Source organism: Gavialis gangeticus, unplaced genomic scaffold (genome assembly GCF_001723915.1).
Source record: "Gavialis gangeticus isolate Ggan-Ray unplaced genomic scaffold, GavGan_comp1, whole genome shotgun sequence".
NCBI lineage: Eukaryota > Metazoa > Chordata > Crocodylia > Gavialidae > Gavialis > Gavialis gangeticus.
The window spans coordinates 32,127,509-32,148,566 of record NW_017729031.1 but is presented as its reverse complement, the minus strand read 5'-3'; the positions used below and the strand labels follow the sequence as shown (position 1 = coordinate 32,148,566).

At 46.2% G+C, this 21,058-nt stretch overlaps 1 protein-coding gene across 3 annotated transcripts in view; it reads left to right on the top strand.

Annotated features, from left to right (window-relative positions):
* The window catches only part of PDIA5 (protein disulfide isomerase family A member 5), a 159,462-nt gene that overhangs the window by 101,434 nt on the left and 36,970 nt on the right, over nucleotides 1-21,058 (top strand). For all 3 annotated transcript variants that reach the window (XM_019522578.1, XM_019522579.1, XM_019522581.1), the window contains exons 12-14: nucleotides 2,192-2,262; nucleotides 3,550-3,713; nucleotides 10,677-10,807. In XM_019522578.1, the coding sequence (XP_019378123.1) occupies nucleotides 2,192-2,262; nucleotides 3,550-3,713; nucleotides 10,677-10,807 (366 nt within the window). The remainder of the gene's footprint in view (nucleotides 1-2,191; nucleotides 2,263-3,549; nucleotides 3,714-10,676; nucleotides 10,808-21,058) is intronic.

Genomic DNA, 21,058 nt, shown 5'->3' with positions numbered 1-21,058 from the left:
CCAAAAAGGGGAAATAAATCAAGTCAAGCAGATGTCAGTGGGAACTGTCAGTCCCTTCCAGAAAGCCATGCGACTGCAAGATTTCTGTGGGTGGCAAATAAATCATTTTGCTGCCTTTTTGCATACTCTTAAAAACAGGACAAGCAGTGCTGAGACAGTAACTCTTTCTCAGGCTTTTCTAGCCTCTGAATAGGATTTCACCTCTTACCTGTCATGTCAGGCTCCAAGTTCTGTGCTTTCACGTTCTCCGACTGCAAAATCTCTCCTTTATAGTTTTCCCTGCATTCTCAAAACCGCCTGGTTCGTCCATATTTATGGCTTTAAAAATGCACTTGTATTTTTTCACACGGAGGATGTAAGTCACTGCAGCCAGTGTTGTGTAATTGATACCATGGGGCATTTTTACAGCGTGGACTTCAGTTGTGGCTCTGTCTGCAGTGCAACGTAGACTCATCCAAGCTAGTTATCAAACTGTCTAATTCAGGAACCGGTAGCTGTCCAGCTGCTGCAACTCAGTTATTCTTTTCAGGAAGATTTTGCAGCTTGCTCTGAGCTCCTTACTGCAGCCTGTAAATCGCAACTGGCACCTAAGGTCAATTTGTTCAAAACCAGCTTGGTTATGCCTGTACTGCATTCCAGCTGCAGCCAGGATTGCACCCAGAGGGTGTCAGCTGTAGCAGCTGGAGTTGTACACCATAAATCCCTGCTTGTTATGTACAAGTTGCACCATAATGCATCGTACTAGACCCTCCTCTTGCTGGGCTGCAAGAGGAGCGGGTGGAAACAGGGCTCGTCACCTCTAGAGAGAGGTCAAACCAGGGTTATCCAACTGTGGGTTTTAAAACCAAGCCCAAGCTTGGTCCATGGCTGCTCTGACTCCGTTCTTCCCTGTGGTGAGACTGAGTGGTACCTTTTGTTCTGCTTAGGCTCTGTGTCCCTGTTGACAGCACCCTAACCCCGCTCATTACCGAACTTAGAAACTGCTGTAGTGGAGCGGAAGTGGACATCTGCCTTGGCTTTCATGCTTTTCAAAGCCTGGGCCTTTACATATTCCCACAACAAGTCCAGGAGGAAGAAAACAGGACTGACTTGGTCCAGCAGGAAAGTACCTGTCGGGACTTTTCCAGAAATCAATAGCTAGATGCAATGTGTCCTGTTAACAGCACAGTTCATTTAGCAGCGTCTGACAGGGCCTTTAGTATAGATGGCCATTTAAAGAAGTTACTTCCTACTCTTTCAAGCTCTTCATCCATAACTGATGGCTGGGCGTCTCCTGTTCTCCTTTTTTTAGGCCAGAGGGAACCTCATCTGTGTTGGCATGTCTTGGGAGGAATGGAGACAGTTGCATGAGGGGAAGTGAGTCCCATCAACAACTTGCACCGTAGCTGCTCAGACCTAGGTCTTATGTCCTGGCAGGGTACCTACCTACTTCAGTTTTGAAGATCTTAGTCTGCCTGGAAGCTTTGGGAGAGCTTGTAGAGGAAGAAAGCAGCTTTAGAAAGTTAGTTTTATCATCCGTGCATAAGGTGGCCATTTTATCTCATTACCGTAATGTAATTTTATGCCTAAATGATGTTTTTTAGACATAAGTCGTGAAGATCTTCGCACAGGTGGCACACTAACACCTCCATTTTACAGGCCTTGCCAATGTAAAAGCATATGCATTGGTATGCTTTATGTCGGTGCAAATCCCCATTATAAACAGGCTGCACCAGTATAAAGTGGGACTTATATCAGTACAGTCAAATTGAAGTTTAAATGACTAAAGAATGCTGTTAGCATAAGCCAAGCTGGATGTATGTTTTCTTTGTGTAGCTAAGGATTTTGGATTTGAATTAAGTCAGGCTAAGTGACTTGACAAAGAGTGTACTGTAAAGCAGTGTCTTGAAAGATGCTACCTATATAGTCTTTGTAGGATTTTGGAAAAGAACAAGATGCTACATATTGCGTTCTTTCACTGCGTATTAAACTGTCATTACTTTTATGGAAATGATCCTAAAACTTACTAGCATTGGTACAAGTAAATGAAGTACAATATGTTCTGAAATATATTGGCTGTTTACCCTTGGTCCTGGATCTCAGTAATGGCTGGATGGGTCTTTACATAATCGCGGTGCGGCCCTGCTCAGGGAGCATAATGGACAACACCATTGTATGATGGATCGTTTAATTTTTTTCTTTTTTCTGGCAGGGTGTGGGCACTGTAAGAAGATGAAGCCAGAATACGAGAAGGCTGCAGAGTCCCTCCATGTAGCCAATGATGTAAGCTAATTTTTTTGTCCTTCCCCTCACTTTTCAAATAATGATTAATAAATGACTGAAGTAATAAGAATTACTTTCCTTTCCCCCCTACACCAGTTTTAGCTGTTCTCATCCTCCCACTAGGCCCTCCGAGATGCGTTTGCAAAGCACAGTCTCATCGGCAATGCGTGAGCCCTGCCAAAGTCTTAGAAAGAACATTCTGTCTTAAATGAAAACAAAATCGTAGTGTTGATGTATTCCGCTGTAGGGCCTTACTTATACATAATGTGATCAAACCCAAATACAAAGTGGAAAAGTTTTTCTTTCCTATTAATTACAGGCCTCATGTGAAATGCAGATGTTAAACAAACATGGGCTTTTATTTATGAAGTAGATTTAAAAGTCTAACGGGCTTGTTCTTCCTTCTGTGTATGTTGATGTTAGACTAATGTCACACCAACTTCAACACAGTTGTTCCTCATGAAAGTCAGCATGTTTAAGGGGAGAACAGTCATTGCTGTTTTTTACAACAGTGCCGATTGAATCAGTATCCACTGTTGACTTCCCTGCATGAATGACCCATTGACAGCTGGGTTACCATGTTCGGAGCTACCGTCAGCTAAGTCCAAAATGGGTTTAAACTCATGGCTTTGGTGCCATAGTGAGATGCGTTTGCCTCTCTGCCACAGTGCCTCTACAGAGTGGTTAAATCTCTCACATTTCACACTTAGGGAAAAATCCTGACCATTGGTAGTCGTTGAAACCAGATGTGTCCAAGCGGTTGGAATCTGGACCTTGCAGATGTGATGCTATGAAATGGATGCCCTTCCTCTGTAGGGGTCCATCAATGGCATTGCATGGACAGGTCAAGACAGGCCAGGGGACTGGCTGATGTAGAAGCCTCTAGTCCTCCTCCTAGGGCTGAGACACATGGTGGAGTGCCCTGGATGGTCTCTCCAAGCCCTTGGTTTGACCCAGTGTTGTTAGTCACATACCTGCTTGTCCTGGAACGGTATTTCTTCCAATGTTGTCTCCTTCCCCAACATATATGGCTAATGTCCAGCCAGACTGCCAGAGCTGAGTGTTGGGATTCATCCTTTAATGAACTGGAGGGTCTTCAATATTTTAACTTGATGACTTGGTAAAATATTCATCCCTTTATGCCAGTCCATAGGACCAACTGTGCTTTGCTGTATAGGCCTAGTTTGCACATAGAGGGCTGAGAGTCACTGTGTCTGAATGTGTACTGTCTCCTGGCAAAAGCTGTGTCTATCATCATGACTTACAGTTAGTCTCTTTGTATTTTAGAGTCCAGGTGTCCTTGCAGCAGTAGATGCTACCGCCAACAAGGCACTGGCAGAAAGATTTCACATCTCAGGGTTTCCTACACTGAAGTATTTTAAGGATGGAGAAGAGAAATATACTCTGCCACAGCTCAGAACCAAGAAGAAGATCATTGACTGGCTACTAAAGTAAGTTTCTAAGAGTCTGAGATTTGCATTCAGATTTTTGGCTAAGGGCCACTAGAGATTGCTTTTATGAAGAAGCAAATCACCAGCCTAGCTTCATCTCCCACTTAAATCCCTTGCTAACAGAAAGAAAATTGAATGCCAGTATCAAAGCCCACACAAACATGCATGCTAATTATGGGTTTTAATGCACAAAGTCCTTTATTTGCTGTGGGTTTGTTTTAATGCTTGTCCTGGTAAGTCTTTCCTAAAATAAATATTTTTAAGTATATCCTAAGCTTCTCTCCTGAGAGAATACCAGGAGCTTCAGAAATAAATAGGATAAAATTTGTTGCATCTTCCTGAGGTGAGGCAATAGTTTCCTTTTAGTAGTGAAATTGTTGTAGTTTGCACTTCTGTTCTGTTTCCCTTTCTTTCAATCACTATAAATCATCTTTGCCCAATTCATTTCATCCTGACATCTTTTCATAGGCAATGCATTAAAATATGCAGATTTGAGTTTAACGTCTGTAGAAAAGAATTCTGCTCCAGGAGGGAACAATTGCTGTAGTAATTGTCCTTTTTATTTTCTCTTTTGGAACAAACATATACAGTTGTTTTTTTCAGTATTGAATTTGTTTGCTCAAAACTGCTGGATTTACCACGTTTGTATTATTCAACAGTTTAAAAAAAAAAAAAAGTTTGTACCTGCGTTTGTCAATTTTTGGAAGTTGTTGAGCTCTAACCATATATTGGTATGGGGCATATAACCTTGCCTTTATTTTTTTTAACAGGATAGTTTGTGTGATAATTTGCATTTGTGTTGTCTTGTATCTGAGGGCGCTTTTACATGTGCTTGGGGGTGGGGGGGTGCTTTAATTAGAGAGGCTCTCAGAGCCTCTCTCATTAAAGTGTCTACATCGTATTATGTATCAGCATCCCCGTGCTTCAAAGTGGTGGTGGGGGCACTTGAATTCAAGTTCGTTCAATGAGCTCTATTTCACGTGCCCCTAGGGATGCTGATGCTCAAGACGTGGGAGGGTGGTGGTGTGCAGTAATTGCTGTGCTCTGGCAGACTCAGTTAACTGAGTCTGCTCCAACTTGCTGTAATTGCAGTGCATCAGAGCAGCCTCTGTGCTCGTGTACAGGCACCCTGAACGTCTCCGAGGGCTTTAAATCACGTACTTTGTCCTTACAATGCCTTTCCAAGATGGAGGTAAACACTGTACATAGTTTACGCTTGGATAACTCGCCATCTCTCCACCCCTCAGTTACTCAGGGTCACACCGTAAGTGGGTGACTCTATGAAAAATATGGGATCCCAGCTCTAGCCATTAGACCTTCTTCCAACCAGAGCCAGAAATAGAACTCAGATCCTTAGCTGATGTAGGTAGTCATAACTCCTCTGAAATATATGTAAAGATGCCTCCACCGCAGTCTAGATGTATGCTTGCAGCCTGCATAGATGTATCAGAACAAGCTTTAATCTAGGTAGCTTGGATATGTGCAGCATGCTGGTCACAACACACTGGTTTCAGCTCAATCTGCACAAACCCATCCAGTATCCTTGGTAACTGCTCAGTAGCTGCAGCCCGTGCCATTGCAGCCACATTGTTATTGTTACCTGGGCTAAACTGGTCTAAAGCAGCTTTGACATGTTTGCAGGAGGTGCAGAAGCACTTCTGGATTGTAGCATAGACAATACCCTTTGTCAGCTTGCATCAAGAGTGCCTGACATCCTGATTCCTTTTGCTAGCAACTGGTCAATCAGTATGGACAGAAATATGGAGTTGTCTGGCAGATGACCTTGGATGTAAAAATCGGAGTTTTCTCTGTTTTCCTATACCCAGTACTCCTCAAAATGGTGTCATTCAAAATGACAGGACGTGCGGAAAATTGTAATATATGACTAAGACTACACGTGAAGGTCTTTATGCTGTGGCTCCACTCTGATTTATATAAGCAATCACTTATTTAAGATACAGCAGGAATGAATTTAATGAGTCGGAGACAAGACCGTGAGCTGGTGAATAACAGGAAAGTTCTAGTGTAGTTCTACCTGTACAGGGTTGCTGCAATCTATTCAAAAAGTAAAGTCACATTTGATATCAGTCTCTTTACTAAAAAAAAAAATAAGTTTGATTACTTTCTACCCTCTTAAATGGAGCAGTGTGATATATTGTGCCCTGGTTTGAGTGGCAGACTTTGTATTTTATGATCTGCTCTTGAAATACTTGACAAAAGTTTTTCTTCTGGCAGTACCTGCTACAAAGGCTTTTATGGGTGGGTTGTTCTCTGTCAACCCCTTCTGGTCCTGCCAGCTCTGTATGCATACCTTTAGACACTGCAGCTCAAGACATAAAGTCCATTCTGGTGGCTCTTTGCTAAAATAATTTTTCCATGTTGTACCAGTACTATTGGGCAGAATTACTTACGTTGTTTATTTTACCGACCCATAGAAATTAACTGCCTGGTGCTGGAAATGCAAGCCACAGTCTTGCCCTTAGAGAAACTTTCCTGCTGATTCCTCAAATCAGTAATGACTGAGTTACTCTTCATACACTTCTAAAAATATTCAGATTTCCTAGACATTAGGGCTGGAAGGGACCCTAAAGATCATCAAGTCCAGTCCCCTGCCCCAAGGGCATGAAGTTAGCTAGGGTCAAAGGATCCCAGCAAGATGCACATCCAAACGTTTCTTAAATGAGTCCAGAGTAGGTGCCTGCACCACTTCTGGGAAGAGTCTATTCAAGGTCTTGGGGGCTTGGACAGTAAAGAAGTTTTGCCTTATGTCCAGCCTAAAACCGTCTTGGAGGAGTTTATGACCATTGATCCTTTTTTTACCTTGGGCACTCTGGTGAACAGATGTTCTCCCAGATCCCGATGCATACCCCTGATGTACTTATAAGCAGCTACCCGGTACCCCCTGAGCCTGTGCTTTTCCAGGCTGAAGAGTCCCATGGCTCGCAGCCTCTCTTCATAAGGCCTGTTCTCCTGCCCTCTGATCATGCTCGTGGCTCTCCTTTGGACTCTCGCAAGCTTCTCGAGATCATTCTTAAATTGTGGAGCCCAGAACTGGACGTTGTACTCCAGCTGCAGGCTCACTAAGGCTGAGTACAGCGGGAGGATGACATCCTGAGATTTACTTGAGAAGCATCTATGGATGCAAGCCAGAGTTTTGTTTACTTTACCATCTGCGACATTGCATTGGTGGCTCATGTTCATCTTGTGGTCAGTCATGACCCCCAAGTCTCTTTCAGCAGTGGTGCTAGCAAGAGTAGCACTGCCGAGCCTATAAGCATGCTGTGGGTTTTTTTCCCCCGAGGTGGAGTACCTTACATTTATCGGTATTGAACGTCATCAGGTTTGTATCCGCCCACTTACTAAGTTTATTCAAGTCAGCCTGGATCACTAGCCTGTCCTTAGGTGTGGACGCTATGCCCCAAAGTTCAGTGTCATCAGCAAACTTGACCAGTGTGCTTTTGACACCAACGTCCACATCATTGATAAACATGTTGAAGAGAACTGGTCCAAGGACAGCCTTCGGGGACACCACTGATCATAGAGCGCTGTAATGATTCACATCCATCAACTACCACTCCCTGGGTCCAACCTCAGAACCAATTTCCCAGCCATCGGACTGTGGTGTAGCGAGGCCACAGTTGGCCAGTTTTTCCATGAGGAGGTCATGGGACACCAGATCAAAGGCTCTTTTTAAAGTCCAGATATATGATGTCAATCTCTTCTTCTCCCTTGACCAGGTGGTGCATCAGCTGGACATAGAAGGAGATGAGATTGGTGAGGCAACACCTTCCCATGACAAACCTGTGCTGGCTGTCCCTCAGGATGTTGTCATTAGCCAGCTTAGCAAGAAGGGTCATTGTGATAATTTTCTCCAGAATCTTACCGGGGACTGTGGTCAACCTAATTGGCCTGTAATTCCTGGGATCTACTCTCCACCCTTTCTTGAAGATGGGTACCACATTGGCCTTCTTCCAGTCTTCAGGTGCTTCATCTGAGTCCCACTAGTTTTCGAATATTTTTGCCAATTGTTGGGCTATGACACCTGCCAGCTCCTTGAGTACCCTAGGGTGTAATCTGTCAGGACCAGCTGACTTGAAGGTGCCCAGCCTCCCATGGTGTTCCTTTTACTAGATTTACACCAGTGCTGGGTATAAATACGCCCTCACTCTGGCCTCTGGCATCATGCTAGGCTGGGCGGTCCCATTGGTCTAATGAAAGACCAACGCGAAGTACCCATTAAGCAGGTTGGCTTTTTCCTGGGTGTCAGTTATGAGCTGTCCCATTTGGTTCAGCAGGGGTCCAGTGTTACCCTTGCTTTTTTTTCCGACTCCCTACATATCTAAAAAAGGACTTTTTATTATCCTTGATATGTGAAGCCACATGGAGCTTGGTTGCAGTCTTGCCTTTCCTGATCTGCTCCTGGCAGGTACGGACAAGTGCTGAGTACTCTTGCTTGGTGGTAATTCCAGCCTTCCATCCTTTATAAGTGTCTCTTTTGAGGCATAGGAAGTCTTCAATTTCCCTGCTGAGCCAAGAGGGTTGTTGTGCCCTTTTGCTACCCTTCCTCCGAGATGGGATGGCCATCCCTTGTGCTGTCAGGATTGGTCCCTTGAGGAGCAACCACTCCTCTTCCTGTCAAGTCATGGTCCCTTAGGGCCTCAACAACGAGCCTCCTGAGCTTGTCAAAGTCAGCTTTCCATTGCTGACTGACTTGCCAGCTCTGCGATGGATAGTAAAGGTGATCAGCTCGTGGTCACGATCACCCGGCTTTCCATCAGTTCTTAGGTCACTGATTAGATCATCCCCTTTGGCCAGTACCAGGTCCAGCAATGCTTTACATCTTGTTGACCCATAGACTTGTTGAGTCAGGTAGAGCTCATCCACATACATGAGGAAGCTTTACAACCAATTGGATTTGGTCGAGTGCTCTTCCCATGAGATGTTCGGGTAGTTAAAGTCTCCCATGACAACCATACACCGAGAGCGTGCAGCCTCCACCAGTACCCTGGTGAATTCCTGGTCCAGCTCTTGTTTCTGGTTAGGAGGTCTGTTGTAGGCTCCTACTATGGTGTCCCCTGTGCCACGTTCCCCATGTATTTTAACCCGGAGGGACTCCAGTCGTCTTCCCTGGATGCCAGTGTCAATTTGCAGGGACATGTAGCTGTCCTTGACAGAGAGCTATACCCCCACCCCTTTTGTCTACACAATCTCACCTGTATAAGGTATAGCCATCTATACCTGTGGTCCAGTCATAGGTGGAGTCCCACCAGGTCTCCGTTATCCCTATGACATTGTAGTCATTCTTGTTTAGCAGGAGGACCAGTTGCTCCTGTTTATTTCCCCAAGCTCCTGGCATTGGTGTCCCGTTGGGGGCCCTTGTCTTTCCCTAGCCCTGGAATGATCTGCAGGTACGGATGGGTTCCCTTGAGTGCCTTGGCCTGCCTGATTTGCAAAGGTTGCCTAGTGGGCTTGCAGTGGTGGTAATCCCCCCCACCCCCCAGCGGGCTTAGTTTAAAGCCCAACTGAGCAGGTCACCCAGTCTGGCTGAGAAGAGTCTCCTCTGCAGCGCAGTGAGGTGGAGGCTGTCTCTCCCCAGCTGACCACTGCCTCTCTCACCAAAGAGCGGGCTCTGATTGTGGAAGCCAAAGCCTTCACGATAACACCAATGCCGCAGCCCTTGGCTGACTACCTCGATCCTCCTCTCCCCCCTCAGCCCATAGCCTGAAACTGGGAGGATCAAGGAAAATACCACCTGTGCCCCCAGCCCCTTAAGCCTCGCTCCCAAAGCTCTGTAGTGTCTCATGACCCAGCTGGGTTTGCTCCAAGCCGTGTCATTCGTACCCACATAGATAAGGAGCATAGGGTAGTGGTTGGTGGGCTGGATTAGTTTAGGGATCCTCTCAGCCACGTCCCAGGTATGGGCTCCTGGGAAGCAGCAGACCTTCCAAGCTAAGGTGTTGGGACGGCAGATCATGCCCTCAGTCCTCCTCAGGAGAGAGTCTCCCACAACGACCACTCTGAGTGGCTTTAGGGAGAGCAGGGTCGGTAGTTGTGGATGAGCGTCCACTGCCTGCAGGAGCTGGCAGCTCTGCAGGCTTTACTGGGGCTGCAAGAGGTTCATACCTGTTGCAAAGCCCCAGTGGGGCGGGGACCTTGGTTCAGCGGGCCTTGGGGCCTTTCACCACCTTGGTCCAACCCCCTGGCTGGACAGAACAGGGGATCCCAGAGTCCTCCCTTGTCCTGGGAAGTGACCTTGGTCTACTCTCTGCCTCCGGGGGGTGAAGGGCCTGGCAGTAGGAGTCGATCTCCTGCTCGCCATCCCTGATGGCGCACAGTCTCTGGACCGTGCCCCAGAGACTGCGAAGTGGAGCAGACCCTGCAAGGGGAGGTGGCCATGCTTCCGGTCCCATGTGCCTGGATACGTGCCAGGCAGCCCCCGCAGCCAAGAGCCAGGGGCTCCGTATGCGTGGAGCTTGGAACCACAGGTTCCATCTGGGTGGAGGTCTCTGAGGTGCCAGAGGGGGGAGGCCTCAGACTCCAAGAGGATCCTTGGGGTGTGGCGTGTGCCCATCCTCATTGTGCCGCTGGTAGTCTGGCTGCTGGTGGGACTACCCTCCCTAGGGCTCACTGGCAGAGCCCCGGGCCGTCCCGCTCACCCTCCTGCACAATTCCCATGCTAACTCACATGCCAGGCCCAGAAGCGTGCCTGTTTGCATGTCCTGTTCATGAGGCTCTGGTCACGTGGCTCCCTGGAGGGTTGGGCCAAGTAGGAGCTGGGGCAGGGTGAGACCCTCCTCGGCTCCTCTCAAAGCTGAGCTATACTAGTCCCCTCCCACCATGGGTCCTGCCTACCTCCGGCTGTGCTGGGGGTTGGCGGGGTGCTCTGCAGCTGCTGGGGGGCTTTGGGGTGCAGGGGCATGACGGGCTTGCAATGAATGATCCATTGCTCTTCTTTTCCTTCAGTCCTCAAGCACCACCTCCACCCGAACCAGCTTGGGAAGAAAAGCAAACAAGTGTTATCCACCTTGTGGGAGAAGACTTCAGGGAATCTTTGAAAAAGAAGAAGCATGCCCTTGTCATGTTCTATGCCCCATGTGAGTAGATGTTTCTCTTGCCATACAGTTTTTGTGTGCCTGCATTGTATTTCTATGCACTTTTCTGAATAGATGTGCTTTTAGAGCTGCTCTTTAAAACAAACATTCAGACCTGAACACCCTGATCTTGTCAAAGTTAAAACCTGCTTAGCTGTTTTAAGACCATCTCTAACTTATTTTGTGCATCTGTATGGAGGGGAGAAAAAGTCAACAGGTCTTAATCTAAAAGGCTACTGAGCTACCACAGACCCCAAAGGAGGCAGATGGATAAAAGAAGTGAATTTTATTTTCCTTGTTTTCATCTTCTGGCCTGCATTAAAAAAATGTTATCCATTACAGTATAGCAGTAGACACAGAAGACCTGGTTTGCTAATGGATCACTCCAGCCTATTTGCCATTTTTATTCCAGTTATATCAGTAGAGTACTACAAGAGAAATTAGTCCCTTACAGTCCAAGCCCAAATTCTGATGGGAACTTTCCAGTAATAAATTTGTATTTGAATCCACATGTGCATGAGTATAGCAACTGCATCACCAAATTACCTCATTTACATTAGCGAGTCAACTCCTTTTGATGACAGTGGGAATCTTTCCATTAGACCCTCTGTAAGTAAAGTGGTTTGGGGCAAAGCTGATTTCTCCCTACTATTTTATATTACTGTATTTTGTGGCAGAGCACAGGTTGTGCCTGCCACTTTAAGGGCTTCAGCAGGCTGCAGATCAGCTTGCAGGTGGGAGCAGACCCAATCAGGCGGGTTACATGGCACCCAGGAGGCTGCCTCTGTTTCTCTGCCTGCCCCTCTCCCTCCTCCCCTTATTTTTGCTCCATGCACTCTGCAGCCTGGGGCACAGAGCACAGCCCCAGCCCAGCCCTGTGGCAGCAGCATGCAGCCTGCACAGGTGCTATGGGGGCCAGACTGGGCTAGGTTAGGGCCATGCTAGATGGAGCCTGCGGGTGCTAAGTAAGGTTAAGGTGGTGGGGGGCAGTGCAGAGGCTGAGGGGAAGGGGAAACAGAGGTTGTGGGGACCAGGCAGGGGGCAGAAGTAACATGGGGACAGGCACAAGCAGGGGGCAAAGTGTTTGCAGCAGTGGGAGAGATGAATTTAAGATGACCCTCCAATAATTAGATTCTATATGTGGAAAATTATTCTAAATTTTCCATGTATAGAATCTAATGGGGGGGGTGGTTGTCTTTGTCTTGAATTCAGAGTTGTCTTAGATTTGAGTATATTGTTTTGTTTTGTTTGTTCGAATACAGTCAATTTCCAGCCAAGAGTGCCTCATCTGTCTTCCTGATTTTCATTGTGCTGTTTGTGTTGTTTAAGTCAGCAAATTCATCTTTTCCATTTTCAGTATTATTCTGGAGAGGTCTGGACACCATGTAGACTCTAAACTTTTTTTTTTGTTTGTACTGGAAAAGAATGTATCTGTGTAATGTCTGTTTGATATTTATAGTCTTTTTTTTTTCTTTTCTTCTTTTTTTAAAAAGGAGCCAGATTCAGCCTCCAAACTTGCATGTAAAATATTGTGCTGTCAGATGACCATCTTGCAATTAATTGAGAACATTTAGATAAGCAATTACTAACTTATGGACAGTATCAGACTTGTTCCCACAAAACTGAAGGCCCTTTTTTTTTTTTTTTTACCAGACCCTTAATGTTTAATCAGGCAGCTCCTTATTTTGCTTTTCTGTCCAAGACTGAAACATGAATGCAATCTGGGCTCCCACAAAGCTGTGCTGGATATGGGATGCAGAGAGATGGTGAAGAGTGGAATTCACAAGGGAATTCCTGGAAGGCTGTAAAAGAAAGTGGAAAGGCCTTAATCCTTTAGGCAGCTCTGGTTCCCACCACCCATTGACTAAAAATTGCTTCTGTGCCAGGAATTTCTGATTCACAGAACCCAATTGGGTAAGAATGGAACTTTTAAACGATACATTAAATAGTGTGAGTAAAGTATTGTCCAGTTAGTTTGCTTTACCTTATATTTCCATTATGAACTACTTTCTGTGAAGGAGAGAGAACTTTTTAAAAAATTATTTTTAACTTCTCCAACCCTCCAAGAGCATTTTTAAATTGCCTCTCTTACTTTGTATGTTGGGAGAAGGGGAGGAAGGAGTGGCACTAAATCTTAAATAGCATTTAAATGTTGAATTTCATAAGACATTATGCAGTTTATTAGTCCCCAGCTCCTATGGTCACATGCATGTGTCTCCTCCGTGACAGCTAAACTGTGAAACCCTTCCTCATTGAATAGTACCTTCCCTCATGTGTAATTCCACTAAGCTAGTAGGATTGTGTAGGGATGTGAAGGTCATGGAGCAAAGTTATTATCTTTGAGAGTCAGGTTATCAAAGTTGTCATAGCCTGTCTCTACATGTATTAATGGGCCACTGGAATGGAGTTGGCCTGATTCTTTGTTATTCTGCACATCTGAATTCCTTGTTAAACCTGTTCTTAGGGGCCTACTCAATTTGCGATTTTGTCGATTTTGCAAAAACCACAAAATTGCCATTGTCCATGAAATCCATGAAATAGGGAAAAAAAACACCTTACTAAAAATAAAATGATGGATCCCCAGTGGGAGCCAGTGGTCCTTGTGGCCACTACAGCCCAGCCTCAAAGCCCTCTGGGCAAAGGGAAGAGGAGCTGCCTGCACCAAGGTGGCACCATTTCCTCCTGCCCCTTGCCACTAATTGGCTGAGAGCGCTGGCCCTGCCCCTCTTGGCCAGTCAGCAGCGAGGGATGGGGCCGCATGACAGACAGCTCTTGGCCAGTTAGCAGCAAGAGGTAGGACCACAACCCTCTTGGCCTATCAGAGGCATGGTGGGAGGGAGGGGTGCTGCAGTAAGACCGTGAAAATGGTGGCTGGCCCCACAGTCGGCCCACAAAATTGGCCACCTGCCTCCTTGATTTTGGTAGGTCCCTACCTATTCTTGAAACATAGTCCAGAGAATAAGACTGGGGGAAAAGGAGGTGTCATGGTCTCCAAATATGTAAAAGATGAGTGCAGAGAGGAAAGTTATCAACCGTTCTCCATGTCCCATTGGAAGGCAGGACAAAAAGTAATGGACTTTGATTGCAATGGGAAGTTTAGGCTAGATCCAGGGTGTCAAACCTGCCCGGCCCCCAGATCTGGATGCAGTGGCATCAGGGCAAGGGATGGCAGCAGCCATGGGGGCTAACGCAGCTATTGCTCCCCCTTCTCTCTCCCTGCTCCCCCCCTCCACCCCACTGGCAACACACATCCCCAGTGGGCAATGCACCTAGACTGTGGCAGCGAGTCCTACTCCTGTCTCCCTACCCTGAATCCCTGGCCCCTCTGGGGCACCCTCAGGGCAGAGGACAGGGCTCCATAGGCAGGATTCAGCCTGTTAGCCACAGATTTACCACTCCTGTGTTAGACATTAAGAAAAGCTTTCTAACTGTAAGGAGAGGTCAGCCCTAGCACAGATTACCTACAGAAGTTGTAGAAGCTCCTTGGCTGGAGGTTTTAAGAGCAGGTTAGACAAAAACAAAAAAAAACCTGTCAGGGATGTTTTATGATTAGTTGATTTGGCCATGAGGCAAGGAATGGATGAGATGAGTTTTCAGATGCTTCTGAAATCCATTTTCTGCAATTCTAACAACACGCTTTGAGCCAAACGATACCCCAGTCTGTCTGTGGGTAGGATAGATAGGTGTTTGGAAAGCAGATCAATCACAGGGCTTTGTCCGATTCCTCATTAAGAGCATCATTGCCTTTGCAGTCCCCCAAGTTTAGGGCTTGCCGTGTTCTGTTGGCGTCAGATTTATTCTCATTAAATGTCAAAGTTTGTGGTCATGCGCAGGCCCGGTGATACATAAATACACATACATACATACATTCAGCCAGCCTGTTCTTGATCAGGCGTGGCAGGAAATGATTGAATATTTTAAGTCTCTGGGTGCAGTGAAATAATTATTAAGGAAAACAGAACAGTACAAATCATCCTGTATGTACTCGGCTGCTTTTCTGAACTGATAATGTGCCTTCTGCTAAATTTGATAGATTAACTTTTGTTTACAACTTTCTCAGTCATGGGACCTCTTGGTGCTTGTGCTTGCCAATTAGTGCTAACTTGCTTATTTTAGTGCAGAAGGAGCACTGGTAAAATTGCCAGGCCTCATTAGATCAAATAATTTCTGTTCTCTATTCAGATCCACATCCCAGGTCAGTGCAGCCCCGCTGTGTGTTACTCTATTCAGTGAGTGCTCCATCAGAGGGTTGGGTTTTTTTTGGTTTTTTTTATCTTTTGCACAAACTACAAACCTCTTCTATTTAGACTTTGAATTTAAAACAGTGGATTGAGTGGTCTGACCTTTCTACAGCCTTCAGTTAAAGTAACAAACCTTTAGGCAAAGGCCACAGTGATTTCTATCCTCTTTATTCCTATTAAATGAATATCTTACGTTTGTATATAGTACCTTTCAACCCAAAGCATTTAATGTACATAAGAGACCCTTTGCTCTGCTGAAATACAGCCATCTCTTGAGGTGGAAAGCAGCAGTGTTTTATTAGCGCATAGCAACGTTTCAGTGGTTTAAGAAAGGAAAGGAAGACTGCTGTGTCCGGCTGAACGAGCAACGGGAATCTAAGTAGGAAGCAAGTAGGTGCCATTTTGAATTTGGCCATACCACTGAGGTTCAACACCCTGGGAAAAAAGTAATGTAAGACCTTTTAATAACTTTGAACTCAGTGAAGTCAATGGCAAGAAAGGCTCCCATTGACTTCAGATTGTGCACTGAGTGACAAACATCTTGGCTTCATATTTCATGTGCAAAGAGGCACTTCTGGCAGTGCGATGAGCACTGAATTATACTGAGCTGTTAGCTCATTATTGGCTTGGGGGAAGAAAATCACCCACTGCATAGCCAGGGCAGTAACTAGGTTTTACCTGACATTTCAGTCAGGAACTAATTGAGTCCCACTCAGAGCCATGTTGTGCTGCCAGGCAGTGAGCTGCATGTCTCTTCGGCAGACAGTTGGGTCTACCAGCACTTATTAGTGCTGCTTCTGTTGCGTAGAAAACTGTGCAAAACAAAAATCAGTTGTTGATTAGCTGTCAGAGCCACAAAGGGCAGACAAATTGCAGTAAATAAAGCATCATTTCAATAGGGGAAGTTTCTGCCATGTAATTTGGAGTGAATTGAGCCAGAGTAGACCATAAGTAGAAACAAGAGGGAATCTTTTCCGATGGAATCGTTTTTACCGGGGAGCAAAAATAAGCTTTGTGAATTTTTGTAGGAAGGTGCTGATTTCAGCAAAATTTTGTCATGAAAGGTTTCTTCACTCGGGGCGGAGGGTGAAGTATAGTGTGTATGGGGCGGGGGAAAGGATTTGCATACGGGTATGTGCACATCGAGGGTCCACCTGGAATGTGGTAGGAATAAAGTCCCTTTTGGCGTGATTCAGACCCAGGCCTTCAGCCTGTCCCTCTTTCCTTGCACCTGTGCTTTCTGACCTCCCAGCTACTAGCAGCTGTGGGTTTAGACCATCCAGGCTTTTTGACTGGAGCTATTGCTGCTTCTGTGAATTCAAAACCAGACAGTGGGTTAGAGACAGAGATAGTGAATCCTATAACCTGGTAGATCTGGTGCTCACTTATGATATGAGAGGCCCCTGGTTTAAGTCTCTGTTCCAGTGAACATTGTATTTTCTTAGTGGAACAGCTCCAGGAAGGGGAAAAGTCAGATGCCCACCCCAGAATATACGATAGCCTTGCAGATGGGTTGCATGCATATAATGCGGGTGGGATGACAGATCTGGGACTTGAACCTGGGTGAATGCCCTAACCACCAAGATGCAGGGTTTGCTGGGGTCAGCTTATTAGGGTTTTTTGTTTTTGGGTTTTGTTTTTTTTTCTCCATGGAAAACATCTAAAGGTTTTAGCTTTATCCCAGTGCACAATGAGAATATGCACAAATCTCTTGTTTGGGGGGGAGGGAAATATATTTTTCTGCCCAGCTCTAATCATCAAGTTTATAACGGAGAATAGTAGTGCTACAGTCTCAAGCTTTACATATCTGTTGTGTATTTTCTTGTAGTTGGGATTTCAATGAAGGGTTTTCTGCAAGTCAAAGTAGCCCCCCCTTCCCCCCACACGAGGCATTTCTTCTTTCTTTTCAAACCTCAATATTGTTTTTAAGAAACAAGGAATAACATGGCAATGCAAGTATTTGTGGATCATCGTGAAGGTCAAAACCTACCTTCAAGATGATTTCTGGTATGAAGGAATCGACCATGTTAGGATTATGGTAGGATTTATGCTTGAACAAGTCCTAGTTACTTAGGATTTATTGTGCTGAATGGCTGGTTGTAGAGGGAGGATTTCATGCTTTATAGACAAATTCAGCTTCTCTTCGTAAAAAAAAAATATGCAGGCAGTTTTTTTAATAACTTTTTCTGTCAGCTAAATTGGTAATGAGGTAAGCAAGAAGTGATAATAAGGAAAAAAAATCACTGTTCGTTTTTAGTGGCTTGTAGAGGTGGCTGTTGTCAATATAATTAACTTACCAAATGGCCTCAATTTGTAGGGCTGTACAGGGTTCCCCAAATGGGTATTTTCTAATAAGCATTTTGCTGCTGAGAGCTGACTTCCAGTTTGCCTTTACTAATCATGCCAGAAACTTTTATTTAAATTGGAATTACTGTTGTCAGCTAGTGAGGTTCATCCTTTAGGACTAATACAACCTGACCCACGGACGCTATACTTAAGAACACACCGAGTAAAAGCATGGTTGGAAATTGTTCTTTTTTTGGTTGAGATTTTAGTACAGATTTAGATAAAACTGGGCAGCTGCTACTTGTATAGAGGTGTCATCTCTTTGTTTTGCTACTTGCTTATCTCATAAAGTCTTTTCCAAACTTGCGTTTTCCTTGGTAAGTGGGAATGAGTTAAAACATTCCGCTTTCCTTTAAGACCTCTTGGAAGAGTTTTTGGTGTAGTTTGAAAACAATTGAAAAGGAAAAACAGGTCTTAAAATTGTCTTACCAAACTAAGGTGAGGCCTGGCAGCAAGTCGGTTTTCTAACAAAATGCAAACTTTCTTCTTGGGTTCCAAAGTCTTTACGAAGGTGTACCCTCACAGAGAGAGCTTGTCGGTGGCTAGATGGGGAATCCCTCATTGACCTGTGGCTAGAGGATAGATGGAAAAACGCCTCTGCAGAATTACAGCCTGGTCAGTCTGACCTCAATACCTGGAAAGACTGGGGAGCATGTCATCAAGAAGTCTTGTTAAGCACCTAGAGAATAACAAGGTGATCAGGAACAGCCAGTACAGATTCATCAAGACCAAACTGAATTTCTTTTATGATAAGGTGATGGCTTTTGTGGATGTAGGCAGAGCAATGAATGTGATATACCCTAGCTTTAGCAAGGCTCTTGATACTGGCTTCCAGGATATTCTCGTTACGAAGCTAAGGAAATTCCTCACTCTATAAAGAAAAATACTGTAAAATGCTGTCACGGATTGCACCACTTTTGAGGGGCCGCTCTACTTCGGGACTCCTCAGGAAGGAGCTTTATTCAGTCTCCCACTACTGAAGGGCCCATTGATGCCAGCCCATACTATCTGTAGCACCCCAACCTGGAGAGCTCCTCTTCTTTTGTCAGCTCCTGGAAAGGAGGATGTTTCTTCTTCAAGAGGGGTGGGAATGCAGTCAGAGTGCTGACATCCCTAACAGCACAGCAGACTGCTCAGCTCCAGACGCTTGCTTTTTTTTGTGCCATTTCCACACTTGGAGGCTTTAGACCAGTGGTACCCAACCTTCTGGTTCCTTGGCCAGATGAGTGGCATGAGGTCAGTGCACAGGCTGTACCGCCTTCCATGGCGTCTGCTCATGGGGTCAATCTGTGGGTGTGATCCAATGCCTTATCCTGCACACCTCTTTCAGCCCATGCACCAGCCCTTCACGGGTCTGAAAATTTGGCAGCTGGTATTACCAATTAACCATTAACACTGGTACTGCTCTCTAGCTGCAAAATTTTAGGACCCTAGGGGAGTCCCTTGGGCTGGATGACCACCCTAGTGTAGACCATAGTTTCTCAACCTGTGGTACACATACCCCTGGTGGTACGTGAGACACGGGCAGGGGGTATGCAGGCGCGAAAAACCCCCATAGCAAGGGGGTGCCGCCAGTCCCCCTGCCACTGCTGGGTTCACATCTGGCTGCTCGCCCCCACCCCCAAGTTGTCCAAAGGCTGCTGCAGGAGGGGGAGAGTGGGCACACAGATACCTGCACACTGCCCGCTAACAGGCAGGTAAGTTCTTTTTTTTTATCCTGCCTGGTCTTTGTGGGGGGGACAGGCAGACTGAGACCCCCTGAGTGCAGGAGGGAGCAGGGTGCTGCCCTGCTCCCTCCTGCACTGTGGAGATTGGCCCCATGACCCAGCCCGCCTAGGGCCTAGTTCACTGTGGGTGGGTGGGCTGACGGTGGCACTGGGCTCTTCCTGGCGCTTGGGGCAGGATGCGGTGATGGGAGGGGGGCTGCTGCTTGCCCCCGCCAGCGCCACTGCCGTTGAACACAGGGAAAAGCCCTGTGCCGCTGCCAGCCCCCACCTGTAGCCAGCCCAGAACCCAGGCTGGATACAGGCAGTGCCGGCAGTGGCACAGGGCTTTTCTGGGCTGCGCTGCCTCAGGGTCCCCCCCACTATCTGCTCAGAGCCGCAGGATGCTGCAGCCTGGCTGCAGCCAGCCCAGGCACTCGGTAGCTGCTGTCAGCTGCGGAGCCCGGGCTGCTTACAGCAGGGCTTGCAGCCTCCCAGCCACCTGCTGGGAACAGCCCAGGCTCCATGGCTGGCAGTGGAGAGCCAAGCAAAATGGCTTCACGTGCCATGCTTGTTCCAGGGGTTGCCCATCCCTACCCTACAGACTTAACGTGCTGAGCAAAATGGCCTCACATGCCATGCTCGGCACACGTGCCCCAGGGGTTGCTGACCGCTGCCCTACAGACTTACCTCACCATGGACCTGATGATCTTCTGAGGTCCCGTCCAGCCCTAATATCTATGAAATCTGTGAAATCGCCCCAACCCCTGCTGCAGCGGCCCCAGAAGCAGCCAACACCACCTGCGTGCACCACAATTGCGGTTGCTGCCTGTCCCTGCTCTCTCCCCCCTTCACTCTCTTCAGCCTCCCCCCTTCCCTGTCTCTCTCTCTTTTTCTCTCTCGCCCCTTCCTCCTCTCAAAAGTATGGCAAAAAAGTTGGCATGCTGCACATTGCACAACTCTTTAAATTGCCCAGCAATAATTTGGTGCACCACACTTTGCGCGACACTGGGTTCAGCCCTCCTAGCTTTGGCCAACATTGCCTCAAGCCCAGGTACATTCTTGAGCACCCCGGTATAAAAGGTAGCAACCCTACCCACACCAGATCAGACATCTGTCATATCACGGCCTTATATACACAGCCCTTCTTCCAACATATGGATACACATTAGTCTGCAGATATAAAATCCCCTGGACAATTGAGTGTTGGGCTACTTCTGAAAATTTTAGTAAGTTAGGGGGTACTTGCTACCTAAAAGGTTGAGAAACACTGATCTAGATAGTGTGGGAGTTGAATCCAGTTCCATGTGGATCAGTTGACAGAACCACAAGGAGAGAAATACTTGGCTGGTAGATCAGCTGAAGCCAAGGAGACATATCAATAAGAGCCTGGTAAGTTCTGCGTCCCATAAGGAAATAGGAAGTGTTTGGACAAGTGGTCCATCGTTACCAATGGCTAGCTCTTTCACAGGGGGCTTCAAAAAACCCTTCAGCAAGTATTTCTTGGATAAGCTGTTCACAGGAAATGTGTTTCTAATGGAGACTAGTTGATCCCTTTGAAGTATTTAGTTCCACTAAAACATCATCCCCCTTGAGTAGCTATATAAGAGGCTGGGTATGCACAAATCAGCATCTTCAGGATTCTTGTAGGAGAGACCCATTTCCCATAAATGTGCATATGGTTACACATTATCATAAAGTATACAATATTTACCCCCATCTTCTATGATGAAGTATGCCTTGTTTAGCTTTTATTAGTAAGCTGTATTTAAGAATGTGAACAAAATGTACTTGTTAGTAAATGAGGCCTAAAATATCTATCCAAAATTAAGACGCACACTGCAAAGAATCACTTGAAAAGCTTCGAGTATCGCTAGGAAGAATTTACTGGTTGAACGTAGGAGAAGGAGATCCAGGATCTAGATGTGAGCGCTCGGATAAGGGTTCTTCAAATGCAGCATGTG